The sequence below is a fragment of the Phocoena phocoena genome, chromosome 7 (genome assembly GCF_963924675.1).
Source record: "Phocoena phocoena chromosome 7, mPhoPho1.1, whole genome shotgun sequence".
Taxonomy (NCBI): Eukaryota; Metazoa; Chordata; class Mammalia; order Artiodactyla; family Phocoenidae; genus Phocoena; species Phocoena phocoena.
In genome coordinates this window covers 69,512,923-69,539,563 of record NC_089225.1, presented here as the reverse complement: position 1 = coordinate 69,539,563, position 26,641 = coordinate 69,512,923, and the positions used below count along the sequence as shown (strand labels likewise).

Below are 26,641 nucleotides of genomic sequence, written 5' to 3'. Positions count from 1 at the left end.
AGAAAAATCTAAGGTGATAGGCAGACATCCTCAAATGTGAAACACCTCACAAAATACTGAAGTTATGAAGCCTCTTGAAAAAATGTGAAGAGGAAAACCAAAATCAAATACAGATCTGAGGAATAAAGAAGAAATGGTAAATAGAGTGTAGGTGATCTGAATCCATTTTAATAAGTAAGATTAAACTACTAGGGGAATTATTGTTTGTAAATTATAATTTACAAAATGTAAATGTTGCAAATCCTGGCAAGTAAAAGTGAAATAAGCACCAGAAACTGGGGAGTGGAGCATGTGAGAGGGAGGAAATGAAGTAGGCTATCCACCTCATCATTCATATGTACACACTGTCAAAAACTGAAATGCGCTGTTAAGGAAAAACATAAGGATGCCAAACACTTAATGACTTTCATAATTGTCTTCCCTTAACCCTAGAGCAATCTTTTAGGAACTAATATCCCTTTTGGCAAAGATATATGTATCTGAAATTTAGCAACTCCTTTGATTGGCTTCGATTTTGTTTTTTCTTCTGTTAAATTCAAGTAAAGTTCAATGCTTTTTATTGTAAAATAGCATGCATGTTAATACTTCTTTCTCATACACTTAATTCTTCATATCTATTCATTCCTTAGCCTTAATCTCCTTAATTATTTAACTATTTGCGGTTTAATGTTACAATTCTACTGTTTAATGGGGGATACTAATAGTCCCGATCTGATTGGGCATTTGTGAAGATTAAATGAGATAATAGATGTAAAATGTTTAAAAAGTTATTGGTATAGAGTTGTTTATATACTGTTGAATGTCATTTTTTAAATCTATATATCTATAGATTTAATTTGTTAAATTTAACAAATTAAATTTGTTAAATTTAATTTGTTAAATCTATAGATATATAGATTTGTATTTGTTCAGAGAGAGATGCCTAGATTTCTGTTAACCAAAAGTTAATACTGGGTTATTTCTGCCTGGTAGGATTTGGAGCAATGCGTTTTGGTGTCTACACTTCTGTGCTTTTCTGTAGAGCTTAAATTTTAATAACTAGCATATGTTTACAAAATAACAAAGTTATTCTTAGAAAATAATACAGTGCAAACCTATAACATGAACAACTGCCTTTTCCATGCTTTATCCTGTGTTCTCTGTACTTTGAGATATATCTTTTCTCAGACTCTGGTTGCATAAATTACCTCAGATCTTTAGCTCTCCAATGGCCTTTCTTCTTACTGCTTTGCTATCACAACTATGCAAGTTACAGAGAAAGGAGGTGCCTTGATACTACCTGATATAAAGACTGACATTGGACTCTTACTTTTTTGAATACGGTTTTTAAAGTTTCAGAAAAAGGAACTGCTTAGTTCTGGCAGGAAGGAAAAAGAAAAGATGATACACACTTTCTTGGAAACTGAAGAAATAGGCACACAACAGGAGACCATTCTTAAATGTAAAAGTATGCAGAACTGCTCTGGGGATGAAGTTTCCCATAGTTCATAAAATTAGAAGAAAGACAAAAATGACTTTAGTTTGATTTAAAATACATGTATTTATGTACATATTTCTTAAGGAATGAAAGATTACTTCATCCAAATGTCTTTTAAAATGTAAGAATACAATGAGCAGGCATCTTGGTTTGTAATCAGAAGAGATTCTGTCTCTGAAATGACCTGACTACTTTCCTTATCTCACATCACTCAAATCAGATGACAAAGAGAAAACTCTGGAGGCAACTTTCTTCCACCTAACAGCTTTCTAATCAATATCTGAAATGCAGCCATATATTCATTGACAATGATGATTCAATGTTTAAATCTAAATAACTTTCAAAACCTTGGTGTTTCCTGCTGTATTTTACATCCTACAATAATCCCTTTCCCTTCCTCCCCATTTCTCATTTCTCTTGGATCCTTTGCTCAAACAATGCTCATCTCTTTGCTAATTTTCATATATTTAACATACACTTATTTTAGTTACTCATTGAAACCACTACTGAAATGATCTTGATGAAAACATTAATTTTTTTTTACCTTTTTCAAACACTTTTTCCCCCAAACTACAATATCTCCTACTTGTCCTTTCTGCACAGATCCCTGAGTTTCACATTCCAGGCTTCAAAATGCTACTGCTTGACCCTTTTGAGACCAAATCAGACTTTTCCTTTGACACATTCTTTGGCTATGAACAAGCTTTCTTGTTATTTCCTATATTGCCAAACATAACCATGTAGAAATATGAAATAAATAATAAATGTATCCAATATTCAGAAGATTCCCATTTATAACTAGGTGACCTCAAGTTGAAGAAGCGTTTAAAGATGGATAACATCAGAGGCAATTTTATCCAGGGATTATATTAATAGAAATATCATTAAGCAAAGCAGAATAAGGGAAATAAAATGCTTTACAAAAGCTTAGACTTTGTGGCCCCTCTGTTAGGGTGGCATATATAGAGACTTTGATCTGCTTAGCTTACATATTTGCCAAACTCCTGTTTGGTTTTAAATGATGTCCAAGGGATCAATTAACAGACAGGCCCCATAAAGGAACCTATTTCACATATAATATATACAATAGGCAGACATGTATACATATTCTACTTTATCTCTGGGTTCATTCGTGTGCCTGCTACGTAGTTTATCTCTTTAAAATTGGGAATAGCATAGTACAATGGAAAGAAAAACGGATGTTGAATAGCAGACTTCGTTTCTAGACCTAATTTTGCTATCTTGTTATGTAAGCTTTTAGCAAATCACTTAACTTCTCTGGGCTTCAGTTTACTTTATCAAGAAAATGATAGAGCTGGAATAGACGATTCCTGAAGTCCTTTTCAACACTAAAAGTCTTTCAACCTGTAACACATGTAATGTTTTTTTTTTAAAAGGCACTGAAGTCCACAGTGAAATGTAAGGAATAATTAACATTGAGTTTTTAGTTTCTATTCAGTAACTTCTAACAGCCATATTACATTTTTTTTAGAGCTTTCTCAGGCAGAATAATAGTTTACAATGATGATGACCTTCAATATTATGTTTAATAATTATTAAATGTCTACTAGACTTATTGTGGTGATCATTTCACAATATATATGAATATCGAATCTTTATGTTGTACAGTTGAAGCTAAGATAATGTTGTATGTCAATTATACCTCAGTAAAATATAACAATAATAAAAAAATAAAAATTGAAAATAAATAACTATTTCAGTTACTTGGGAAAACTTAGGGGTGGGGGGCTAAGCATCTCATTTAAAATAGGCGTATGATTTTTAAAAATTAAATTAATTTTATAAACATCTCAAGAATTGAAAAGTTAGGTAACGTTCAGTGTTTATTGTCATTTCTCTTTTTCCATTTATTCTTGTATTTTATAAGCACATGCCAACCATAAAGTCATAATTCAACAAACTTCCAGTTGTTACTATATTCTCCTTATTTGTTTTCACATTGTTTAGCATCAAAAACACTTATAACTTCCCACTCTAAAGAAGGCAATGGAAAAATAATATATTATAGCTTTCTAATTTCCTTTTAAGTATATGTCAACATTGCTGTGGCACATAAAGGGACATTTCCAAATGGTTACAGATGCCGAATTATTATCAATAAATATGATGGTATATACCACTTTTAATTGAAGGAAATGACAGTTAATGTTCAATTTATATGCTCATTTGACAAATTTTAAGATGTTTGGAATGAATATAAGTTGCACATATTAGAATTATTGAGAGCCAATTCTAAAATCTAAGAAAACTTTTTTAAAGGTTCTACATAAAATTGATTTTTGAAGTAGTTTTTACACTTTGAGATTAACTAAACACTTATTTTTGAACAAATAAAATTAGCTACATGAAATGCAGTTGACTTCATGTTTTCTACTTCCTCCCTGGTATCTACAACCAGCAAAACTGGCAAATGCTTATGTTTCTTGCTATTACAAAGCTGCTCTAAAGAATCTCATGAATTTGGAATTCCAAGCTGTTTTGGATGTTTCAGCAATGCATCTCATTGATTACAAAGATGTATCTTTTGCCCAACTTTTAATGATTCCACGGGGTTCAATTTGAACATGTTTTCTTTCGTGATTTCCTTTTTTTTTTTTTTGGCATGTCTATAGATATTTATTTCTCGGATTCAAATTTTCTTCTAAGTCATAAACCAATATTAACATTTTGTTGAAGGGTAATTCAGAAGCATTAGTAAAATGATTTACTTATATTAAAGCCTTCCTTTACCATGATTCATTAGGCCACATCATGTAACTTTCTCTCTTCATTAACTTCTTACTTGTAAAACTGCATAACAGTTTTAAAAGGTTTATGTGGACTTCCTTATTATATTTCTGTATTTGATTTTAAGACCAAGTTGATCTTTACATTAACACCTTGCTCCAGAATGCAGTTGTTGAAAACTCAGAGTAATAGGAAAGTATAATTATAATGATATTTTTCTTTAGCAATCAAAGCCTTCTCTTGTATCGTAACTTAACAAGGTCAGAGCATTGAGTGCCCTGCCATGCTTGCAAGAAAAGTCATTCCTTCCTCAATTGAAACTCTCAGGCTGGCCACTATAGATACCCTGGCTGTTTCTGATGTAAATTTTTTTAAAAGGGACATGATATCTGACATGTATTCTAAGAACTTGGCTCTCTGTTTTTCAGATAATAGTGCAAAGGCTAAATTATTCTCAAGAGATAATAACAACCACTCAAACCCCAGAGTTGACAGAACATATTTTTATAATAAAGATATTAATATTAATAAGTTTTGATATATAAGACACTGATCTAAGGTTTTTTTTAATATATTAACTCATTTAAACCTCATAATAATACAGTAAGGTAGGTACAATTATTAATCTCATTTTACAAAGGAGAATACTAAGGGACAGAAAAGTTATATAATTCAGATATTATTTGGGAGAGCTGACATTTGAACCTAGGCACTTTGACTGAGAAGTGGATGCTCCAATCACTGCTAGCAGAGTTTACATTCTGATAGCATCAGTGGAGCTGTTGGGCTGCATCTGAGCATACCACATGTTGAGATTCTAATTTCCCTACGTCAATGACTATTGCATAGGTTTAGCTAGAAGTTTCAAACTTAAGTGGCTTAAAATGTGTATTTCAACTACCTCAGGGCTACAATACTCAGGTTGTAACCACATATTAGAGGTTGCATCTTTTTTGTTTGTTTGTTTTTGTTCTTTTTACTAAGCCAAATAAGAGGTTTTTTTTTTTTTTTACAATGTTGAGGAAGATTAGGCTATGAAGATTGAGAAAGCCTCGTTAGGAACCCCAGAACTCACTGAGTAAGGAAGATGTTGAGGGTCACAGCTCAGCCCAGCCTTTTTTTTTTTTTTTGCGGTACGCGGGCCTCTCACTGTTGTGGAGCACAGGCTCCGGACGTGCTGGGCCCAGCCGCTCCGCAGCATGTGGGATTTTCCCGGACCGGGGCACGAACCCGTGTCCCCTGCATTGGCAGGCGGACTCTCAACCACTGCGCCACCAGGGAAGCCCCCCAGCCTTCTCTCTTATCAACCACACACAGTGGCAAACAATGCGTGCTTCATATGTGAAACTCTGATACCTCTAGAAATCACTGAAATATGACAATCTTTCTTTTTAAACCTCCCTCTGACCTTCATATTCATCATCTACCTAGTTTTCTTCCAAAATTCTTTGTTTCATGTGCCTGCTCTCTCTCCCCAGGAAAGTCATAAGTTTTTAAGGTCAAGATCCACGTTCCTATTTGTTTTGGATTCACTCACTTTTAGAACTTGTAACACAAAAAATAAATACATCAGCCTTTTGGGGGATAATTATACATTTTAGAATAAAACATTTAATAAATACATGTTTTTTTATTTTATTAATTACATCACAATTCTTCATTAGGGAAATGACTATCTCATGCCAACAAAATAATAAGTTCATTACAAGTTTTTCAATATTTCACCTTTATAGAAAAGACAGTCTCATCAAAAGTTGGGAGGGGGCTTCCCTGGTGGCGCAGTGGTTGAGAGTCCGCCTGCCGATGCAGGGGACACCGGGTTTGTGCCCCAGTCCGGGAAGATCCCACATGCCGCAGAGCGGCTAGGCCCGTGAAGCATGGCCACTGAGCCTGCGCGTCCTGAGCCTGTGCTTCGCAACGGGAGAGGCCACAACAGTGAGAGGCCCGCGTACCACAAAAAAAAAAAAAAAAAAGTTGGGAGGAGGGCTTCCCTGGTGGCGCTGTGGTTGAGAATCCGTCTGTCAATGCAGGGGACACGGGTTCAAGCCCTGGTCCAAGAAGATCCCACATGCCGCAAAGCAACTAAGCCGTTGCACCACAACTACTGAGCCTGTGCTCTAGAGCCCGTGAGTCACAACTACTGAGCCTGCGTGCTGCAACTACTGAAGCCCATGCGCCTCTTGAAGCAGAGCGCCCATGCCCGTGCTCTGCAACAAGAGAAGCCACTGCAATGAGAAGCCCGCACACTGCAACGAAGAGTAGCTCCGGCTCATCGCAACTAGAGAAAACCCACGTGTAGCAACAAAGACCCAACACAGCCAAAAATAAATAAATAAAATAAATAAATTTATTAAAAAAAAAAAAGTTGGGAGGAATGAAAAATACTACAGTCTTCCTTAAGGGTGATCAAAATTTATCTTTATGCTTTAATGCTCTAATTATAGCATCAATAGATAGCTAATACAAAATCCACCCATAGAGCCTATCAGCATCATCTTCAAAATATACTCAGATGCCCACTACCTTCTCCTTCAGCTCCTACTCAGCTTCAAGCCACAGTCGCTCTCCTTGCTTGGACTCTCACGCTGGACTTTTGATGTGTGTTCACCTTTGTCTCTCACAGCTGATTCCTGTTAAAAACTCATTTCCCTTCTTGTCACTCTTTCTCTCAAAACTCTCTAAATTGAGGGTTTCTCAAATTTTACAGTGGCCTATGTTGGAGAGGGGGAAATTTTCCCTCTACCCCTCTGGGACAATAATCAAATTAATGCAAGACAGATAAACAGGAGAAAAAGCAACAAATTTTAATTCATGCACAAGAGGTCTCGTAAAAATAGGACCTAAGAAGTGTTCAAGGCAGGCAGCTTTTATACTTTTTAGACAAAGAAACAATAAATTTGTGAGGAATTGACAGGACAAAGAAACTTGGGTTTGGGATGCTCAACTAGTGAAGAATCTAAATAGAATTTGGGCTTGGGGTAGTACACTAAAGAAGTAATGAGGTTTGTTTCTGTAGGCTCCTAATCTAAATCCCCTATCTCTGGCAATAGGATGTCCTTCTATCTCCAGATGCAGGGAGTGCACCTTTCACAGAAGAGATTTATTTCCTGCTTTCAGGGAGACAGAAAGAAGTGTTAGAGTGTCCCTCTTGTGTTGGCGATTTCTTAAGTAACTTTAATTCAAATTAATCAATATGCCATTGTGGCATATTTAGGGGTGGCCCGCCCTGAGCCCCAGCACCTAAAAGGCCCTACAAGAACTATAGGACATCCCCTGCCCCACCTGCTCTACTGCACGTGTGCCTTTTAGATTGTACTTACTCCTACTTCCCTGAAATCCACTGCATTCCAGCCATCCCGGCCCCTGGCTAGTCCTTAGCTAGGCAAACATGGTCCCACCTTGCCCATGACAGCCGATCTGGAATATTCGTCTCCCAACGCACCCACACGCCTCACTCCCTCACTTCCGTTAGGCCTCCGCCTGCCTCAGACCTTCCCTGACCACTTCATGTAACATAGCATCCTCTTTCCCACCTTTCCCGATCCCTGACATTCTGCTTTCCTTTTCTACATACAATTATTACAGCCTGGAATACTGTATTAATAAATAAAATACTGTGTTAATACTACATCATATATACTAATAAAAATATACTATATGATACATAATATACTATATAAATAACACAAATACTGTATTAATAAAAATATGCACATTGTTTTCTTATTGGGTGTCTCTCAAAAAAGTCTTATTATTTTGCTTATTATATGTAAGTCCTAGGAGGGTGGGAGTTTATCTATTTGGTTCACTAATCAATTCTTATTGTCTCAGTCAAGGCCTGGCATAAATTAGGAGCTCAATTCAAATGAATAAGTACATGTGTGGATGAATGAGTGAACAAATGAATCTATATTAACATTATATTTACATTTTACTATATTTTTCTATCACTCCTACCATGTTTATATGCATATTTCAGAAATCATATTAAGATGTTATATTCAATGAGGACATGTAGTTAAACTTACACGTGGATCATCTCTTCTATTAAAAATTAATTGCTCGGGCTTCCCTGGTGGAGCAGTGGTTGAGAGTCCGCCTGCTGACGCAGGGGACGTGGGTTCGTGCCCCGGTCCGGGAAGATCCCACATGCCGCGGAGCGTATGGGCCCGTGAGCCATGGCCACTGAGCCTGCGCGTCCAGAGCCTGTGCTCCGTAGCGGGAGAGGCCACAACAGTGAGAGGCCCGCATACCGCAAAAAAAAAAAAAAAAAAAAATTAACTGCTCTTTTAAGAAACTCCCCTCTATTATTATTTTACAATTTAAATTAGTTAAAGCTGGTAAAGTTTTTAGTACTACTTAAAGGCAGGTTACTGTTTAAATGCAGTGGCTTTCAAACTCTTATGACTATGAACCACGATTTTATGGAATAAATTGATGTTTACCATATGCATTCTGAATATTTCTTTTCTTTTTCTTTTCTGTCCTACTTCATCTTTAAATACATGTCTTCCATGACCCACTGCATTGATTTTATAACGCAATTTCTTTCAGGAAGCATAATCTGCAGTTTGAAAAACATCACTATAGGGTACATAGGAATATATGTAGAATTCCCAATGAACTAGTATTAATGCTGTCACTGCTCATTAAAAAACAAAAACAAAACAACTAATGAAACCTACATAGAAAAATACTTTCGAAACAAACTACTATTTTATATCTATATATGATTTGAAATAGGAACACTATGAATATTAAATGTGAATTTTTGAAATAGAATATTATATAAAATGAAAGAATGTGGAACTAAAATATGTTCTTAAAAAAGAAACTAAACGAATTAGAACATGAAAGCAGAAAACTATCATTTTAAAACTTAATACATTTAAATGTACATGTTATTACATATTTCCCCAGGAAGAATTGTAATTCTTAAACAGCTCTGTTAAATTTATCAGATTATGGGCTTCCCTGGTGGCGCAGTGGTTGAGGGTCCGCCTGTCGATGCAGGGGACACGGGTTCGTGCCCCGGTCCGGGAGGATCCCACATGCCATGGAGCGGCTGGGCCCGTGAGCCATGGCCGCTGAGCCTGCGCGTCCGGAGCCTGTGCTCCGCAACGGGAGAGGCCACAACGGTGAGAGGCCCGCGTACCGCAAAAGAGAAGAAAAAAAAAAAATTATCAGATTAATTTGTAACCAGTGGTTGCCAAAAGTGAATGAAGTGATAGGAATCTTTTAGTGATATGATCATTCTCCCTTTTAGACAGGATGAGGACAGATTTTTCTTTTCCCCATATACAAATTATTCCTCTGTTGCATCAATTCTCTCACTGGAATATTTAGCACATCTTTATTTTCCACGATATGTTTATCAACTACACTATATAAACATAGAAACACACACTTTTACCATTAAAATAACTTCCTAAGAAGTTTAATGTCATCCTACCTCTCTTGATCCAAATCAACTTTCACATCACTATAGATTTATCTTCCTAACATCCTATTTGATTAGCTTACTACACAAACTGCTTATCCTGCCTTTCAAAGCCTTCCCAACTTATCTTTTTAGCCTTGTCTATCATTAGTACTTCTGATGGTCAGTGTTATGTGACAACTTCGCCAGGTTATACTATCCAGTTATTCAATCAAATACTAAGCTAGGTGTTGCCATGAAGTTATTTTGCAGATATGATTAACATCTATAATCACTGACTTTATGTAAAGGAGCTAATTCTGAATAATCTGGCTGGGCTAGATACGATCAATGTAAAGGCCTTAACAGAAATGAGACAGGCCTGCTATGTTCCTGAAGAAGAAGAAATTCCACCTGCAATCAGCTCCTACCGAGGAGTTTTCAGCCTGCCCTTCCTAATGGCCTGCCATATGGATTTCAGACTTGTCTGGCCAGCCAACTCCCCCGCAAATTGTATAACCCATTCCCTGAAATAAATGTGTGTGTAGGGGGTTGTACATCCTACTAGTTGTGTTTCTTAGATGGAACCTCAACTGATAAAGTACTCTACCATCATTAGTACTTTACGCCCAGCCCAACTCTTGCCATTTTGTTTGTGCCTTAGGCCTTCTTGACAGAGCTCATCCTCCTTCAGACATCTCAGCTTGAAATGGTCATTCCACTCTTATTTTGACCCTTGGAAACCCTACCTCATTCCCACTTCCATAAAACAGGAATGACTCACCATTCTTTGAATCTCCACAGCTTTCTATTAAGTGTCACTTGAATGGCAAAAAACAAGATCTGCCTTTTTATGTTAGTTATTTTTGAAGAATATTTCCCTATGACAATAAGCTCCATAAGAATATATAGGCCATTAGTCATAAAGCTCTGAAACTTCAACATTCAATCAACGGTGCCTTACACATAGCAGTCATTTAATGAATTAATTTATAATCAAGTGTTATTACATACGTAAAAAGAAGAAAATCTTTGAAGTCAGATAGACTTCAGTTTTTTTAGCCTGGCTCTGTCTTACTAGCTTTGTGAAAATAGCCGTATTATTTAATCTTTCAGCCTTACTTTTCTCTTATGTAAAGTGGTGATAACATTAATAATCACAATATTGCTTCATAGAAATACTAAATCATGTAAAAACACACCAGCGCAGTGCCTGGTATATATTGGGACTCAATGAAATGTAACTATTTTGTAATTACCTTGGAAAAGTTATTATACACTAATTCATAAAATACATATATATTGAACAACTACTGTGAGACAGGCACTTTGGTAAGGACTGTGAAAAATAAAAAAGATAAATTAATGATTGCTAACATTTATGAGTAGTTGTTTTATTCCAGATACTATTCTAACTCTTCATGGAACACCTTTATAACAACACTAATGAGAAATTACTATTAACCCTATTTACAGATGAATAACCATAGACACAGAAAGGTTAAGTAATTTTCCCAAAGACCACAGCTAGTAAGTGTTGGAGTCAGGATAATAACCAAGGCAATCTAGGTCTAGATTCTGGGGTTTTTTTTGTTTTGTTTTTTTCTGTTTCCCCAAGGTACTTCTGTGGACATGGATTTAGTTTTCAAGTGGCATTTACTCTACTAAGAGATGAGAAATTTTTCAAAGTAACTACTAAGCAATCAATTTTAAAAGTGCCACAAAGAAGGGAATTCAGAAAAAAATAACATTCTTCAAATAGTTTTAATGCTACTTGGTACATATGATATCACTCAGGAGGCCAGATGAGAATGAACAAAACCAACCTGCTCTTCCACATTTGACTGACCCCAGACTGGAAGATATTTCTGTGCCCTCTACTTTGTCGGGGATGTCTTAGAGTTGTTATGGACCTGTGAATTAGCACAGGCAACTTTTCCATGTAGACAAGCAGATCTCCATTGTCACATTAATCCAAAGAGTTAAAGGCAGTTTTAATTATAGTATAATCTTTCAATCCTTAATAAACCAGTTTTTCAAAATGAGGCACTTCAGTCATTTATAAAAGTGAATAATCTCTGATGGTTTCACTTGAAGGATATAATTCTACTATGATTGATAACATAAAAAAACTGAGCATGGGCTTTAAAATAATAGTGATTTTCTAGATTACATTTGTTTCTATGAAGATCTTACGTAGTGTATCAATACCTAATGTGAGGAATATCTGTGGAAGAGACGGGTAATATTAACATGCTTTTTTCTCATTCCTTTAAGTAAACTTTTCATGCTAATTCATGGCAATCAATCCTCATGTTAACTTTACAGGGAAATTCATGAGCATTGTGGTGGTTTCAAGTAGGTTAGTTTTACACAGAAGACATTTTTGAGCATTTTCTTTTCTGCACAGCCAGAAGACATACAGTTGCTGCACTCTACAAAGCTCACTGCTGAGTAACCCTCTGGAAGAACTTCTAGATGCGTTTAAAGGCTGCTTCCTGCTGATTCAGACTCAGACCAGTGCTGTAGAGGTTTCCTATTAAACGCTATCGGCTCTCAGTTCAACAACTCTTTAGAAAATTTTTCCTGAAGTAATTCCTCATAACTAATCTCTTTATATCCCACTAATCCCACTTATAAAAATAATTTTATCATTTTCTATTTTCCCATGCCATCTCCAAAGGTCAGTTGCTTAAGTCTGGCCCACTCCCTTATTCCCAAACCCAGCTCTTTAATTCACATCTGTCTCTTCCAAATTTAAACAGATTTCTCTGAAATCTACTTCACAGTTTAGTGCATAAATTATAAAAATAACACCTTCCTTTAAAGACCCTTTTGTAAATGGCATTCATTCATTTGTCCAGTTTTCCAACAACAGCAATGAATCAAATCTTTGAAGACATGGAGTATGGATTGTTTCTATTTCTCTATTAAAATGCAGCACTTGAACAAAAGATTCATAAAAAATATGCACTTTTTCTGCGTTTTCTTAATAGTTTAAGTTTTGTTTGTCTCCTTTTTTTGGGTGATAATTACATTCATTAAAATTGCAGCTCATTACCAGACTAGATTTCATATTTCTCTGTGTAATGCAACACTACGTATTTTTAAAGGAAACTAATTTGTTGGTTGTTTTATTTCTTATAGGCTACAATACTGCAATAATTTTAACAATAGCCAAAATCATTTGAAGAAACTACATTCATGATTTAAACAGAAATTATAAAGGATAGTCTTTTATAAAATAGAATACTTATTTAGAAAGAAAAATAACTTCCCATATTATATATACAAAATTATTTTATTTATGCAAAATTTTTCAGGGATCATTTACTAAGAAATGCCAAAGCATAAGCAATCTTTATAAGATCAACCATAAATTAGCAATAATAAGGGGACCTTCAAGATGGCAGAGGACTAAGACATAGAGATGACCTTCCTCCCCACAAATACATCAAAAATACATCTATAGGTGGACCAGCTCTTACAGAACACCTACTGAACACTGGCAGAAGACCTCAGACTTCCCAAAGGGCAAGAAACTCCCCACTAACTGGCTATGGCAAAAGAAGAAAGAAAAGACAAAAGAATAGGGACGGGACCTGCACCTCTGGGAGGGAGCTATGAAGGAGGAAAAGTTTCCACACACTAGAATGCCCCTTCACTGGCAGGGACGGGGGTTGACGAGGGGGCGCGGGAAGCTTCAGAATCATGGAGTAGAGGGCAGCAACAGGGGTGCAGAGGGCAAAATGGAGAGATTCCCGCACAGAGGATTGGTGCTGACCGGCACTCACCAGCCCGAGAGGCTTGTCTGCTCACCCGCCGGGGCGGGCGTGGGCTGGGAGCTGAGGCTCCGGCTTCGGAGGTCAGATCCCAGGGAGAGGACTGGGGTTGGCTGCGAGAACAGAGCCTGAAGGGCGCTAGTGCGCCACAGCTAGCTGGGAGGGAGTCCAGGAAAAAGTCTGGACATGGCTAAAAGGAAAGAGACGATTGTTTCGGGGTGCGCAAGGAGAGGGGATTCAGAGCACCGCCTAAATGAGCTCCAGAGACAGGCGCGAGCCGCGGCTATCAGCTCAGACACCAGAGATGGGCGTGAAACTAACGCTGCAGCTGCAGCCACCAAGAATCCTGTGTGCAAGTACAGGTCACTATCCACACACACCAGCGACCCAGGAGCCTGTGGAGCCCGCCACTGCCAGGGTCCCATGATCCACGGACAACTTCCCAGGGAGAACACACGGCATGCCTCAGGCTGTTGCAATGTCACGTTGGCCTCTGCTGCCACAGGCTTGTCCCGCATTCCAATTATAACTACAATATCTCTCCCTCCCCCCACCCCCCCACCATATGAGTGAGCAAGAGCTCCCTAATCAGCCGCTGCTTTAACCTCTTCCTGTCTGGGTGGGAACAGACGCCTGAGGGTGACCTACACGCAGAGGTGAGGCCAAAACCAAAGCTGAACCCCAGGAGCTGTGTGAACAAAGAAGAAAAAGGGAAATTTCTCCCAGCAGCCTCAGGAGCAGTGGATTAAATCCCCACAATCAACTTGATGTACCCTGCATCTGTGGAATACCTGAATAGACAATGAATCATCCCAAAATCGAGGCATTGGACTTTGGGAGCAACTGTAGACTTAGGTTTGTTGTCTGCGACTGACTTGTTTCTGATTTTTATGTTAATCTTAGTATAGTTTTAGCGCTTGTTATCATCAGTGGATTTGTTTATTAGTTTGGTTGCTCTCTTCTTTTTTTTTAAATTATAATTATTACTTTCCTAAATTAATAACTGTTTTCTTTGAATAATTAAAAAAATTATTTATTATTTTTTTTCTTTCTTTTTTTTCTCCCTTTTCTTCTGAGCCGAATGGCTGACAGGGTCTTGGTGCTCTGGCCTGGGGTCAGGCCTGAGCCTCTTAGGTTGGAGAGCTGAGTTCAGGACACTGAACCATCACAGACCTCCTGGCCCCATGTAATATAAATTGGTGATAGGTCTCCCAGACATTTCCATGTCAACACTAAGACCCAGCTCCACACAACGGCCAGCAAGCTCCAGTGTTGGACGCCCCATGCCAAAAACTAGCAAGACAGGAACACAACCCCACCCATTAGCAGAGAGGTTGCCTAAAATCATAGTAAGTTCACAAACACCCCAAAACACAACACCAGACACAGCTCTGCCCATCGGAAAGACAAGATCCAGCCCCACCCACCAGAATACAGGCACCAGTCCCTTCCACCAGGAAGCCTACACAAGCCACTGAACCAACCTGACCCACTGGGGGCAGACACCAAAAACAATAGGAACTATGAACCTAAAGCCTACAAAAAGGAGACCCGAAACAAAAAGAGAAGACAGAGAAATACAGCAGATGAAGGAGCAAGGAAAAAACCCACCAGACCAAACAAATGAAGAGGAAATAGGCAGTCTAACTGAAAAAGAATTCAAAGTAATGACAGTAAAGGTGATCCAAAATCATGGAACTAGAACGGAGAAAATACAAGAAATATTTAACAAGGACCTATATGAACTAAAGGGCAAAAAAACAATGATGAACAACACAATAAGTGAAATTAAAATTTCTCCAGAAGGAATCAATAGCAGAATAACTGAGGCACAAGAATGGATAAGTGACCTGGAAGATAAAATACTGGAAATAACTACTGCAGAGCAGAATAAAGAAAAAAGAATGAAAAGAATTGAGGACAGTCTCAGAGACCTCTGGAACAACATTAAACACACCAACATTCGAATTATAGGGGGCTCAGAGAAGAAGAGAAAAAGCAAGGGACTGAGAAAATATTTGAAGAGATTACAGTTGAAAACTTCCTTAAAATGGGAAAGGAAATAATCAACCAAGTCCAGGAAGTGCAGAGAGTCTCATACAGGATAAATCCAAGGAGAAACATGCCAAGACACATATTAATCAAACTGTCAAAAATTAAATACTGAGAAAAAAATTAAAAGCAGCAAGGGAAAAGCAACAAATAACATACAAGGGAATCCCCATAAAGTTAAGAGCTGATCTTTTAGCATTAACTCTGTAAGCCAGAAGAGGGTGGCAGGGCATATTTAAAGTGATGAAAGGCAAAAACCTATAACCAAGATTACTCTACCCAGCAAGGATCTCATTCAGATTCGATGGAGAAATTAAAACCTTTACAGACAGCAAAAGCTAAGAGAATTCAGCACCACCAAACCAGCTTTACAACAAATGCTAAAGGAAGTTCTCTAAGCAGGAAACACAAGAGAAGGAAAAGACCTAGAATAACAAACCCAAAACAATTAAGAAAATGGTAATAAGAACATACATATCAATAATTACCTTAAATGTAAATGGATAAAATGCTCCAACCAAAAGACATAGACTGGCTGAATGGATACAAAAACGAGACCCTTATATATACTGTCTACAAGAGTCCCACTTCAGACCTAGGAACACATACAGACTGAAAGTGAGGGGATGGAAAAAGATATTCCATGCAAAAGGAAATCAAAAGAAAGCTGGAGTAGCAATTCTCATATCAGACAAAATGACTTCAAAATAAAGACTATTACAAGAGACAAAGACAGACACTACATAATCATCAAGGGATCAATACAAGAAGAAGATATAACAATTGTCAATATTTATGCACCCAACATAGAAGCACCTCAATACATAAGGCAAATGCTAATAGCCATAAAAGGGGAAATCGACAGTAACACATTAATAGTAGGGGACTTTTGACACCCCACTTTCACCAATGGACTGATCAACCAAAATGAAAATAAACAAGGGAACACAGCTTTAAATGACACATTAAACAAGATGAACTTAATTAATATTTATAGGACATTCCATCCAAAAACAAGACAATACACTTTCTTCTCAAGTGCTGATGGAACATTCTCCAGCATAGATCATATCTTGGGTCACAAATCAAGCCGTGGTAAATTTAAGAAAATTGAAATCATACCAAGTATCTTCTCTGACCACAATGCTTTGAGACTAGATATCAATTACAGGAAAATAATCTGTAAAAAATACAAACACATGGAGGATAAACAATACTCTACTAAACAAGCAAGAGATCACTGAAGAAATCAAAGAGGAAATGAAAAACTACCTAGAAACAAATGACAGTGAAAACATGGTGACCCAAAACCTATGGGATGCAGCAAAGCCAGTTCTAAGAAGGAAGTTTATAGCAATACAATCCTACCTCAAGAAACAAGAAACATCTCAAATAAACAACCTAACCTTACACCTAAAGCAATTAGAGAAAAAAGAACAAAAAAACCCTCAAAGTTAGCAGAAGGAAAGGAATCATAAAGATCAGGTCAGAAATAAATGAAAAACAAATGAAGGAAATAATAGCAAAGATCAATAAAACTAAAAGCTGGTTCTTTGAGAAGATAAACCTAATTGATAAACCATTAGCCCGACTCATCAAGAAAAAGGGGAGAATATTCAAATCAACAGAATTAAAATGGAAAAGGAGAAGTAACAACGGACACTGAAGAAATATAAAGGATCATGAGAGATTACTACAAGCAACTATATGCAAATAAAATAGAAAACCTGGAAGAAATGGACAAATTCTTAGAAAAGCCCAACCTTCTGAGACTGAACCAGGAAGAAACAGAAAATATAAACAGACCAATCACAATCACTGAAACTGAGACTGTGATTAAAAATCTTCCAAGGGCTTCCCTGGTGGCACAGTGGTTGAGAGTCTGCCTGCCGATGCAGGGGACACAGGTTCGTGCCCTGGTCCGGGAAGATCCCATATGCCGTGGAGCGGCTGGGCCCATGAGCCATGGCCGCTGAGCCTGCATGTCTGGAGCCTGTGCTCCACAACGGGAGAGGCCACAACAGTGAGAGGCTCACGTACTACCAAAAAAAAAAAAAAAAAAAACTCTCCCAACAAAAAAAGCCTGGGACCAGATGGTTGCACAGGCAAATTCTATCAAACATTTAGAGAAGAGCTAACACCTATCCTTCTCAAATTCTTCCAAAATATAGCAGAGGGAGGAACACTCCCAAACTCATTCTACGAGGCAACCATCACCCTGATGACAAAACCAGACAAAGATGTTACAAGAAAAGAAAACTACAGGCCAATATCACTGATGAACATAGATGCAGAAGTCCTCAACAAAATACTAGCAAACAAAATCCAACAGCACATTAAAAGGATCATACACCATGATTAAGTGAGGTTTATCCCAGGAATGCAAGGATTCTTCAATATATGCAAATCAATTTATGTGATACACCATATTAACAAATTGAAGGATAAAAACCATATGATCATCTCAATAGATGCAGAAAAAGCTTTCGACAAAATTCAACACCCATTTATGATAAAAACTCTCCAGAAAGTAGGCATAGAGGGAACTTACCTCAATATAATAAAGGCCATATATGACAAACCCACAGACAACATTGTTCTGAATGGTGAAAAACTGAAACCATTTCCTCTAAGATCAGGAACAAGACAAGATTGCCCACTCTCACCACTATTCTTCAACATAGTTTTGGAAGTTTTAGACACAGCAATCAGCAAAGAAAAAGAAATTTAAAAATCTGAAAAGAAGTAAAACTGTCACTGTTTGCAGATGACATGATACTATACTTAGAGAATCCTAAAGCTGCTACCAGAAAACTATTAGAGCTAATCAGTGAATTTGGCAAAGAAGCAGGATACAAAATTAATGCACAGAAATCTCTTGCATTCCAATACACTAATGATGAAAAATCTGAAAGAGAAATTAAGAAAACACTCCCATTTACCAGTGCAACAAAAATAATAAAATATCCAGGAATAAACCTACCTAAGGAGGTAAAAGACCTGTACTCAGAAAACTATAAGACACTGATTAAAGAATTAAAGATGATACAAACAGATGGAGAGATGTACCATGTTCTTGGATTGGAAGAATCAACATTGTGAAAATGACTATACTACCCAAAGCAATCTACAGATTCAATGCAATCCCTATCAAACTACCAATGGCATTTTTCACAGAATGACAACAAAAAATTTCACAATTTGTATGGAAATACAAAAGGCCCAGAATAGCCAAAGCAATCTTGATAAAGAAAGGAAGAGCTGGCGGAATCAGGCTCCCTGACTTCAGACTATACTACAAAGCTACAGTAATCAAGACAGTATGGTACTGGCACAAAAAGAGAAATATAGACCAATAGAACAGGATAGAAAGCCCAGAGATAAACCCACGCACATATGGTCACATTATCTTTGATAAAGGGGGCAAGAATATATAATGGAGAAAAGACAGCCTCTTCAATAAGTGGTGCTGCGAAAACTGGACAGCTACATGTAAGGGATGAAATTAGCATACTTCTTAACACCATACACAAAAATAAACTCAAAATGGATTAAAGACCTAAATGTAAGGCCAGACACTATAAAACTCTTAGAGGAAAACATAGGAAGAACACTTTATGACATAAATCACAGCAAGGTCCTTTTTGACCCACCTCCCAGAGAAACGGAAATAAAAACAAAAAGAAATAAATGGGACCTAATGACACTTAAAAGCTTTTGCACAGCAAAGGAAACCATAAACAAGACCAAAAGAAAGCCCTCAGAATGGGAGAAAATATTTGCAAATGAAGCAACTGACAAAGGATTAATCTCCAAAATATACAAGCAGCTCATGCAGCTCAATATCAAAAAAACAAATGACCCAATCCAAAAATGGGCAAAAGACCTAAATAGACATTTCTCCAAAGAAGATATACAGATTGCCAACAAACACATGAAAGAATGCTCAACGTCACTAATCATTAGAGAAATGCAAATCAAAACTATGAGGTATCACCTCACACCTCACACGCCTCCATCAAAAACGCTACAAACAATAAATGCTGGAGAGGGTGTGGAGAAAAGAGAACCCTCTTGCACTGTTGGTGGGATTGTACATTGATACAGCCACCATGGAGAACAGTATGGAGGTTCCTTGAGAAACTAAAAATAAAACTACCATATGACCCAGCAATCCCACTAATGGGCATATACCCGAGAAAACCATAATTCAAAAAGGGTCATGTACCACAGTGTTTATTGCAGCAGTATTTACAACAGCCAGAACATGGAACCAACCTAATTGTCCATCAGCAGATGAATGGATAAAGAAGATGTGGCACTTTTATACAATGGAATATTACTCAACCATAAAATGAAATGAAATTGAGTTATTTATAGTGAGATGGATGGACTTAGAGTCTGTCATACAGAATGAAGTAAGTCAAAAAGAGAAAAACACCATATGCTAACACATATACATGGAATCTGAAAAAAAAAAAAAGGTTCTCATGAACCTAGGGACAGGACAGGAATAAAGATGCAGACACACAGAATCGACTTGTGGACATGGGGAAGGGGATGGGTAAGATGGGACGAATTGAGAGAGTCGGATTGACATATATACACTACCAAATGTAAAATAGATAGCTAGTGGGAAGCAGCTGTAATGCAGAGGGAGATCAGCTGGGTGCTTTGTGACCACCTAGAGGGGTGGGATAGGGAGGGTGGGAGGGAGATGCAAGAGGGAGGGGATATGGGGATATATGTATACATATAGCTGGTTCACTTTGTTATACAGCAGAAACTAACACAACATTCTAAAGCAATTATACTCCAATAAAGATGTTAAATAAAAAAATAACATAATAGCAATAATACTATAGCAAAATAAAATTCAGTAATATCATATGAACTATATTACCTTTGCATTATAGGGAATGTAATGTTTTGATAAAGCCTCTGGCGTATGCATCCATGTTTTGTCTGCAATGAAGAATACACAGTGTTAAATTAAATCACAGGTTCTAAGGGTGTCATATTCATGCATTTGAAAGGAGTCTGATATGGATGGGAGCACTTCGAATTTGGAGATAGTTTTGCTAAAATGAGAAATAATAACTAGTCAGATATATGAACAATGTAACCACAAAGTAATTATAGGATTCTTTCCTTAATATAAAAGTCTTTTCCTTTTAAAAGCTTTCTAATAATAAAACAATTTTGAGTTTTTAAACAATATTAAAAGAACATCAGTTGGGCTATGAGTAATTATATCAATTATGTGAATAATTATGTGTTATTTTTCTTATTTCATGTGATACTCTCATGAATAACAGGTTATTTTTCTTAATTCCCTTTTCAATAAATAGTAATCTGCTCTTTTCTCATGACTGTTACTACTCCTTAGTATCAAGAATTAACTATTTAGTAACGGGAAATTCTAACATTAAACTAACAACTGCATTTATATAAAGCTGAAATGAATCAATCTACTAAATTCATTTAAAAATTAATATAATATTAGGATAATTTTTTAGCCTCAATTTAGAGAAACATTGATTGAGGGTCCACTGTCAGGAGTTTTGGATATAAATAATCTTAAATGCAGTAATTTGAAATTATTACACTATTTAAATTAGTGTAATAGAATAACAGAAATAAAAGTAACTAAAAGAAGATTGTAAAGCAATTATACTCCAGTAAAGATGTTAAAAAAAAAATAGAAGATATCGAAAGTAATTTGTATTGTATATTATTGACAGAAATAGAAAATAAAATTTTCATTCAATTTTTGAATTTGATTTATATATTCCACATATCTTCCAAAAATATTTTGTGGAACATATAAGCAGGAAAAAAGCAAAACATGCTAATGTTTACACAAATCTAATTTGCTGATTTTTTACAAACTGCATTTGTCTGTAGTAAAACTTCTCAATCTTCAAATATGTTATGTCTTAAGTGGAATTTTGTGAATATTTTACTCCTAATGAGAATTTTAAAATTTAGAATCAATATTATAAATAGAATAAAATCAGACATATATTTTACCATGAAAAATATTAAATAAGTACGCACTAAAAGAAAATATCAGATTACTAACAAAGCATTTTCAACATTCAATTCAGAACATTTAAAAATGATGTTAACAGAAACTAGTTCGGTTTAATTAATATGTTCTTAAACTGGAGGAATGTGAAGACATAGAGAAAACGGCATATATTCCTGGAATTTTAATTATTTTAAACCATTCAAAGGATAATGCAGTATATATTAAATATGTTTATGGGGTTCAATGCAATATTCACAAGGATTTCTAAGACAAAACATGAGGGATCAATAAAATCCTGTGCCCCTGATGAATTTTAGGGCTATTTCTGATTACTGAAGTGGATATGTGACAGCCGTACTTGGGTGAAATATTTTGAGAAGCAATACATCCTAGGCTTCAAAAAGCGGTATTGACATACTGACAGTGACAATAAAGTATAACTCTTATTTCTTGTATGGATTTTCATTTTAACTATAGTTTTCTCTTTATGACTGCTACTGGATAGTGATATGGTTAATTCAAGAATAATTTGTACTTAGATGTGGAATAGTCTTGCTCTTGTATATTAAAATAAATTTATCACAATACTGTATGCCAAGATAATAAAAACACCAAAGATCTGCCTTCAGAAAACCTAGAAAGATATCTAGTTCCTTTTTTTTTACCCCTTAACTCAATCCTTCTCATGTCTCCTTTTCCAAGACACAGAGCATAGCTCAGGAGGATGCAAAGTCTAACTAAAGTTTGAATCCGATGATTCATTCCAATCCTGAAGCAGAGGGATAACTGCTTTCTCCCCTAAAACACTATTATTTGAAAACTCATGACACTACCTTTGTTATAGTCTCGTATTGCAGTAACCTAGAAAGAGGTTAGGTATATCTAGCTGTTACTGGTGAAAGACTAAAATAATCACAATACTAAATTACCAGCGGATAAGCTGCAGTTACTACAATTACAAAAAATCTACATCCACACACCAAGTGCTGACGATTTAATGGTTGTTCATTACATACCTCTAGTATGGGTAATACACTTATTAAACCTGAAAGATTTCCAAAATGAGTCCTTAATGTCATTCTAATTTATACTTTGGCAAAAGAAAAAACTGACAGGACAAAACTATATGTTAACTCATATAGATGTGGCTGACCTTGAAGAAAGGGTACAGATGATGGTCTTTGGTCACTATATGGACCCACAAAAGATGCTGGATACATAGAATTGGTGACGAAACAGGAACACAGACACTCTAGAATGTGTTCCCTTTCTTGATATTAAACTATAATCACTGACTTAATAGTGAACATTCACATAAAAGGAAAGGCCAACATTTCAAAAATATTTGACAGCTGTCAAACCACTCTGACTACTGGGTCAATAAATCTAGGTACTCAAATGTATTTAGATTAAGAGTTCATCTAGAAAGATGCAGTAAACTTCATTATTCTTGTATCACCAGAGCTTAAAATAGTGAAAAAACCTACTTTGAACATATTAATTTAAAACTAAATATTGATGGATGAATGGATGTATTTGAATAAAATTTTCATGAAAAGGAAAATATTTAAAAACTATTGAAATTTAACTGCTTTGCACTATGATTATTTCTACTCATCGCTATATCAACTGATAAGTTAAAGAACATAAAGTGTAATTAGTTGAATAATCACGTTTATGCTTTTTTAACTAAACGATTAATTTTTGACATAATAAATAGAATATAAGATTTTAAAAGTTCAAAAAGAAAGCTAACATAGGGAAAGAAAGAAGCTATAAAACATTAATTAAAATTTAATCTATGAATCTGGGGTTAGATAATTTTTACAGAGCTTTTCAAAATAGTCCAAAATGATGCAATTCTAGTACATTCAATTTTTTTCAGACCCTATGAGCAACTCTAATAACCATTAAAGCATTTGCAAAGAAAATCAGTGAAGTGCCTGGACAATTCAATCAAAGAATACCAAATTACTAATTGGGAGATTTAATAAAAAGAGAAAAAAAACCCAATTATGTTTAGGTTTAAGATAATCTCTTTTCCTTGGGTTTCTGATTCAGTAAGGTTGCATGTAATAACCAAGTAAATTGGATATCTATGAAATAAGAGATAAGTTTTTAAAGATAAAAGACTATCTTGTTTTGTTTAGAGTACAGTACAGTGTATGTTGATGCTAGTTATTGGAAAGATGACTTGAATTATATATTCTCTAGGGCTACAATTACAGTTCCTGATGGTCAAGTATATGAATTCTCTGATAAAATTCCAGTTTTACGTCTCAAATTAAAATTCAATAAATAGTGCTACTGGTTGAAACTAGGAGCACAGGCTCCAAGAAGTTTTCTTTTTACAACTGTAATAAATGAGAGAGTGTGATGTGACTGGTGAACTTAAGGTAGAACTTCCCGGCATCAGGTTCTAAATGAACTGGAGTGAAATACTGATCAAAAATTTTCTGATATGTAATCACTAGACTTGAAAAATAAGAGAAGTCAAAAGAAATTTAAAGAGAATGCAGCAAAGCAGGAAATAACAAGTTTCTGCTTCTTGATTCTCTAGATCACTCTGATTTTCCTCATGGTTGTACTCCCACTGTCTTCAAGTGAGACAAATATACAATCGCCAGTTACTCATCTTACTATCCAACACTTGGGATTTCTCAGTGAAAAACCACTCCAAATCCCTTTCAAATAAAGAGTAAATTAGAAATGTGAAGTTTCAATTTTAAAACCATGGGAAAGGGAATTCTAAGCAAATAAAAAGAAGCGAAGATATTGAATTGTCTTTAAAAAACAAGATAGTGTGTTTAAAGTGATGAGTTGTGATGCAAGGTTTTTATTGTCTTAGTAAAAATACTTCTATATATCAGAGAAATATTTCTAGATTTTTTACTAGTAAAGGGAAAAAAAAGAAGCATGATTTTATTTTTGGTATATGTTTTAAATCAGAAGCAAGCTACAAACCACAATAAATGTCATTTTGTCTTCCTCTTATTCTGAAAAATAAGTAAAATAATAAATTCATAGTTTCCCACGGTTGAAAAGTGCCTGAAAGTTCTTCACATTACCTAAATCCCTATTGAATACATTAATCCTCTGTACCACATCCAAATGTTTGAATACCTCTCATTTCAGTAAAAAATAAAGGTAATACTTTGAATAATTCCGTTATACTTTGGCACAACTTTGTTGGAATTTTTTTCCTGCATTTAATCAATGACCTTATAATTTACACCCATTTGTCCTTTATTAAAGTTAGTTCCATGAACAAATGACAGCATTCAAACATTCATAGGTCTTCAAAAATTGCAAGACCACACCAAGGGTTCTCAGCCATGCTTCCTGTTGCATGGTTGAAAGTCCTGAAGTCATCTCAGCCTTTCTCAACCAGGCATGTTACAGTGCGTCAATTCATCCTTAAAAGCAAGAACACACTGTGACTAAGGGCATGGAGTAGAACAATTAATCTATTTCCTGGTTCAAGACTGTTCATTATTCAGCCATTAGAAAATGAACTGGAACCTTTGATAACCACACTGATGACTTTATTCTTCAACCAGGTTTTACCCACACAGCAATTAAAGTGCATCTTCCAAATAATAACAATATATAAATAAGTATAGAAGTGTTAGAGGTTCTGGACCCATGTTTGGCAATTTACAATATCTTATTAAGTTTACAGTGTGGAATATGACCTAACTAGTCATTCCCCCCCATATGCCTGTAATCCTACCACATCAGTTATCTCTTCCTACTTTCAATCACCTAAGAACTTGAGTGGCATCATTTAAGTATTCTCTCCCAGGTCATTGACAGCATGTTGAACAGGAGAGAGCCCTGTGCCCATCACTAGAGAACTCCTTCTAGAATGGCAAGGATACATTATTTTAACTTTACTGAACTATATAAAACTATCAAATTTTTCTATCTTTCCTATGAGTTTATCAAGAAATATTTTGCCAAATGCCATGTTTTCCTGCCCCTTAAAAACATTTCTGTACTGATAATTACGATATATTTATACTTATTTTAAATTCCTACTTTAAAATTAATAACAAATTCATTTGGCCTCTTGCTATCAATTCACCTATCATGAATCCTTATTCATTATTCAATTAAAAAGTGAAGTGCATGCACACACACACACACACACACACACACACACACACACACACGAGTGAATTTAAAACACTATAGCCCATGTAAGCTCAGGGAATTTAGTACTATGGCTATGAAAAGTGAAGTTAGGACTAACTTCCTAAGTCAGATCACTTTATTTTTTGCAACTCTAACTTCATTCTAGAGTCACATGGTTTGATAATCAGAAAAAGTGATTTCTTAACATCTCTGCTTGATTTGAACAGTAATATTGAAATGACTGCCAGGTCTTTAGTGGACACACTTACCTTTCTTCCTGCTAAAAGCACGGTTCATGATGAGGATCAACCAAATAGATGTTCAGTTCAATCACACTTTATATCCTATAAAATTAAGAAAATAGTAAAGCATAAATAAAGGAATGTTGATCAACCTCTTTTATGTAAATTATTTTAATCACAAAGTCTTTTTAAATTTTCTAGATGTTTAAAAACAATATTTCAAAATATCCTGAAGGACAATGGGTAAGAATAAACGTAATACTCAATATTATGAGTGGCACAGCAGATAAGAACAATATATCAAATGAAATTCCTCCAAAGTTCCTTAACTTTTGTCTTTTATCCTATTATACATCTTTCACTAATTATAGTTACCTTCAAATTTAGAATAAAGAAGGTTAACTTTTCCCTGAGCTTGTTGGCAAGAAGTGTGGTAATGTTTTGGGTTATCATTAACAGCAGTGGTGGATAAACAGAAGTCTTCTGATATAAATGGGGGTCATGCCCCCCACCCCCAATCAGGCTATGCTTGGCAGCCCTGTGTCCCATGATGCTCCAGACAGCTGCTGCCTATCTGTTGAAACCAAGGCAATGGCTACCTCCCATTCCCCACCCCTGAAGCCAAGGAGGGAGCCTTGATGATCTCCGAGTCCCATTCAGGATCATTCATTCCTAGTCTTGAAGAATAGTGCACATTCACAGCCAAATAGCTGTATGGTCCTGTCCTGTGGGATCTAAGAAATCCAAAAG

The 26,641-nt window shown here is 35.9% G+C and overlaps 1 protein-coding gene across 10 annotated transcripts in view; it reads right to left on the bottom strand.

Annotated features, from left to right (window-relative positions):
- GULP1 (GULP PTB domain containing engulfment adaptor 1) overlaps nucleotides 1-25,946 on the bottom strand; it is a 104,397-nt gene extending 78,451 nt beyond the window's left edge. For all 10 annotated transcript variants that reach the window (XM_065880372.1, XM_065880378.1, XM_065880380.1 and 7 more), the window contains exons 1-2: nucleotides 25,919-25,946; nucleotides 20,382-20,443 (exon numbers count right to left, since the gene is read on the bottom strand). In XM_065880372.1, coding sequence (XP_065736444.1) covers nucleotides 20,382-20,443; nucleotides 25,919-25,946 — 90 coding nt within the window. The remainder of the gene's footprint in view (nucleotides 1-20,381; nucleotides 20,444-25,918) is intronic.
- Between the last annotated feature and the right edge of the window lie 695 nt (nucleotides 25,947-26,641).